This window comes from Hibiscus syriacus, unplaced genomic scaffold (assembly GCF_006381635.1).
Source record: "Hibiscus syriacus cultivar Baekdansim isolate YM2019G1 unplaced genomic scaffold, ASM638163v2 tig00112957_pilon, whole genome shotgun sequence".
In the NCBI taxonomy this organism is placed as follows: Eukaryota; Viridiplantae; Streptophyta; class Magnoliopsida; order Malvales; family Malvaceae; genus Hibiscus; species Hibiscus syriacus.
Window position 1 is genome coordinate 382,258 of NW_024063424.1, and position 4,586 is coordinate 386,843.

Here is a 4,586-nt window from a genome sequence, read left to right on the forward strand (position 1 = left end):
CATGTTGATTTTTCCTACTATAGACCCTCATATTGAATTTGGATGTGCGATTTTATGTTCGTGGATAGTTTCTCGCAACGCTTGGCTCTAATTTGCAGTTCTTGGTGGTCTTTCAATAGCTTAATTCATTTTTGTGGTCTAATTTTAGTGCTGAATTATCATTTCCTTATAAAAGTTTAATATCTTATATCAAGAATATTGGCTGCTGAACACAAAGTTCTTCATTTACCAAGGAAATCTTGTATCTGGTGTCATTTTTAAATTCATGTTGACCCTTCCTTTCATCGTGAGGAGGATGCAACGATTGATCCTGCTAGGAATTCTTGAAATAGCCCGAATGCAATAATATCATTTTCCTTCAATTATATTTCAATGGTCTTATTTGTTGAGAAACTTGAAAACTTGTCGTTTACTTGTTTAATTTTGCATGTAGGTAGGGTCCGATGAACTTAGATCTGCTTGATACATTATTCAATGTATAAATAGTTTGATTTCGAAGTATGTAAGTGGTTTGAATTTTGAACTTGGCTATTTTCTTGACAGATTGCTTCAGAAGGTCTCAAGCACCGTGTGTTCGAGATTTCACTGGCGGATCTTCAAGGTGGCGATGAGGATCATGCTTACAGAAAGATCCGTTTGAGAGCTGAAGATGTTCAAGGAAAAAATGTTTTGACCAACTTTTGGGTATGTAAATATAAATACTCTTATTCACTACATTATCCCAGCCGTTTTAGTCATAGAAATTAAAAGATTTGGTTTGGTTTCCTTTTCAAATTTTCAGGGAATGAATTTTACCACCGACAAATTGAGGTCTTTGGTACGTAAATGGCAAACCCTGATTGAAGCTCATGTGGATGTGAAGACAACCGACAACTACACTCTGAGAATGTTCTGCATTGGATTCACTAAGAGACGCCCGAACCAGGTTAAGAGGACTTGTTATGCACAGTCCAGCCAGATTAGACAGGTAATCTACCTCGATTTACTGCCAAGCATCTAGTACTTGTTACTGAATTCTCTCGACTTGCGTTCCAAAATGTCAAAGATCCTTAATGCGAATTTGTCAATCCAATGATGACCGAGTGAAGTTACTTATTGCTTTGCAGATTCGCCGAAAGATGAGGGAGATCATGACTGCCCAGGCAACATCTTGTGATCTGAAGGGATTGGTTCAGAAATTCATTCCCGAGATGATTGGAAAAGAAATTGAGAAGGCAACATCTAGCATCTATCCTTTGCAGAATGTTTTCATTCGTAAAGTCAAAATTTTGAAAGCTCCCAAATTCGATCTCGGAAAGTTGATGGAGGCATGTTTCTGAACACCCATTCTCCCATTCTATTCGATAAAAATATCCAACAGATCCATCTTAAGCGATTTACTGAATAAGATATCAAATATACTCCATGTTGTGTCATGGTAATTTATTTATTTTGTTGCTTTTTCTTCATTTAGGTTCACGGTGACTACACCGAAGATATCGGTGTGAAATTAGAGAGGCCTGCTGAAGAGACAATGGGCGAGGCTCCTGCAGTGGAGTCCTTGAATCTGTACTGTGCTGTTTTTATGCGTCAAAGAGATTTTGTTGATCATTTTCTTTTGTTGTGAAGAACTTGTAGAGAATTTATCCATGGTTTTGGTGTCAAGGATGTGATTTTGCTACTTGATTTTGAGCAGACAATATTTTACTCTATGAATCTACCATCTATATCTATATCAAAGGGGTCCGTTTGATATACTGGAATTGGTTCCTATAACATAATTTACTTGATATACTGTAATTGGTTCCTATAACATAATTTACGTAAAATGAATTATTTGAAAACTATTCAAGTAAAATCAGATACATTTTTAAAAAAATAATTATTGAAAACTATTTTAAGGTATTTTGATAATATTGTGTAAATTATTTTTCACTTGTTTGATATATTGTAATTAATTTTATAAAATTTATTTACGTGAATTGAATTATTTGAAAATTAATTTACATTAAATGAATTATTGAAAAATAATTTTTAAAAAATATTTTATGGTGTTTGACAACATTATGTAAATCATTTCTAGTTGATAAATTTTATATTATAAATATAAAATATAATAAATTATAATTTTATCATTGAGGAGTTCAAGGAATAATAATTCATTTTTCATTGAGGTCGTTTAGTTCGGATAGCAATATTAAATATATAAAATAAAATTACTCATTAATAAAAATATTATTTTATAAAAATAATACACAATATTAATGATATTATTAATTTATTATAAATTTTAAATTAAAATTATAATATCATATATTATGATAATATAACTAGGGATGGGCCTGGGTTGGATTTTTGGTCCACCTGACCTGACCCGAGAACAAGGAATCATCCACCCGAGATCCGACCCGACCCGACCAAAATAAGATTTCACCGACCCAAAATTGACCCGATATATAACTTAAAAACCCGACTCGACCCGACATGAAATAATAAAAAAATATTATTTTTATTCAATAAAAATAGTGACTTAATTGAAAAAAATAATATATAGAGGGATATTATTGTAATTATTCATAAATATATAAGGTAAAATTATATAGTTTTTCAGGTCGGGTCGGGTATTTTTCACCTTAAACCCAAATCCGACCCGAGCCGAACATCACATTTAAAAAACTTGACCCGACTCGAACCAGAATTGTTTTAAAAAAACTCGATCAGATCGGGTTGGGTCGGGTCAGAACCCGTCGGGTTAGGGTCCCATGCCCATCCCTAAATATAACTGAGTATATATTAATATAATATCAAAAAATATAATATTATTAAAATTAAATTATATATATTAAATATTTTAATAATTAATATTTTAATTAAAATAATACTAAAATATTATATTAATATTAAATAAATAAAATACTATTACTTTGAGTGTTTATACTTTGAACATAAAGATTAAGAAAATGTTTTACGAAAAAATAGATGATAAAACATTTTACATAAAATACAAAGTAACTAGGAAAATGAATTACATTGAGAAAAAACCAATTATACATCTTTCAATCACTGTAAAATATTTTTCGAAAAATGTTTTTTACCTATAAACACATAAAAATCAAGAAAAATTCTTTTAGAAAATATTTTCAACTATAAAACACAAGAAAATATATTAGAATCAATGTTTATAATTATAAAATATAAAGTGAACTCTTATTTCAAAAATTATAGATCAATTTATTTTTATTTGAAAATTTTGAGTTTTCTAAGGTTTTATTTATTATATGATTTTTCATAAAGAAATTATTTGATCTACTATTAAATTAGAGGTTTATCTGATTTTTTTATGAATATGAGATAATACTCTTTAAAAAATTCAATTATTTGACATTAAATTTTTATATTCTTGTATAAATAGAGTTTGAATCTGAAACCTTAAGAAATAATAATAATCTCTCAAATTATCTCTTAATTATTGAGATCGTTTAGTTCATGATGTATCAGATTTTCCAACATAACTAAAAGGGTCTATTTTATATTTAAGCATGACATTTTAATAGTCTGATGCAAAAATAAATGCCTAGATTATCTAAAATTGACTTTTGGTGTATAAAGATTTTTTTTAATCAAAAATAGATATCTAATATTTTTTCATTACAATTTCAGGTGTTTACCGTTAAAAAATCCTTAAGTAACACGCGTTATGATTATATTTTTATTATTTTAAATATTATTTAATTTAAAAAAAAAAATTGAACATGACACATCACTTAACGAAAATTTTTAAGGGTAAACATCTAAAAGTATAACAGATGAATCATTAGACATCTATTTTTAACGAAATATTCTTTAGGCACCAAAATTTAATTTTAAATACAATTTAAACACTTATTTTTATATTAAGCCTATTTTTAATCAGGCTTGATGTAAAAATAAGTGCCTAAACTTTACTTCGAAAAACAATTTTGTGTCTAAATAATTTTTCACTAAAAATTGACGTCTAACGTTTTTTTAGCTACACTTCTAAGCCCATTGTTATATTTTTTAATTTTTTAATAATAAAAATATTATTTTTTAATGAAAAAAATAAAAAAACTTAATTTATTTACAAAAGAACCCCAAACTTTTAATGAAATAATAAAAAAAATTAAAATCTCTCATTTCAACCTATTATCAACCGTTATCGTCCATCTCTGGTCAGCAATGTCATTGCTGAACGATTACCCACCTGTTACCGGCCACTCATCAATCAACCGTCGCCTTTACCATCGCCCAAATCCCCAACATTTAAATCCCTAAACCTTTAAATCTTAATCTCCACGCTAGAACGTCGAAGTAGCACCTACGGATTACTATAAACTACAAGAGTTGCTGTATAAGAAAATATAAAGCAGTGTGATCTGTATGTATAAATAATATAATAAAATCTTAATGTTTATGCTGTTATAAAAGCTAAAGATTAAAATGGAAGTGAATTTATAAGAAAGTTTGACATAGGATGAAAAGTGGTGGAGACAGCTTATTAACTGAGAGGCCTAATTCTTACAATGTTCTAAAAGCTATTTCCCCTAAAAACATACCCTAAGCATAACAATACCATGGGAACAACTGGC

The 4,586-nt window shown here is 28.8% G+C and overlaps 1 protein-coding gene across 1 annotated transcript; it reads left to right on the forward strand.

The window, feature by feature from the left end:
• Window positions 1-372: 372 nt before the first annotated feature.
• On the forward strand, window positions 373-1,606 carry LOC120184845 (40S ribosomal protein S3a-like). The gene is made up of 5 exons (XM_039189219.1): window positions 373-429; window positions 544-684; window positions 782-967; window positions 1,107-1,307; window positions 1,454-1,606. The coding sequence occupies exons 1-5, from the start codon at window positions 373-375 to the stop codon at window positions 1,604-1,606; spliced, it is 738 nt and encodes a 245-aa protein (XP_039045150.1).
• Window positions 1,607-4,586: the final 2,980 nt, after the last annotated feature.

What these genes read in the sequence shown, in the direction of transcription:
- LOC120184845 (XM_039189219.1), top strand. Translation starts at nt 373, where the DNA reads ATGGTCTTATTTGTTGAGAAACTTGAAAACTTGTCGTTTACTTGTTTA. An exon ending in ATGTTTTGACCAACTTTTGG is followed by an intron (nt 685 to 781) that starts GTATGTAAATAT and finishes TCAAATTTTCAG; the next exon opens with GGAATGAATTTTACCACCGA. An exon ending in ATCTCGGAAAGTTGATGGAG is followed by an intron (nt 1,308 to 1,453) that starts GCATGTTTCTGA and finishes TTCTTCATTTAG; the next exon opens with GTTCACGGTGACTACACCGA.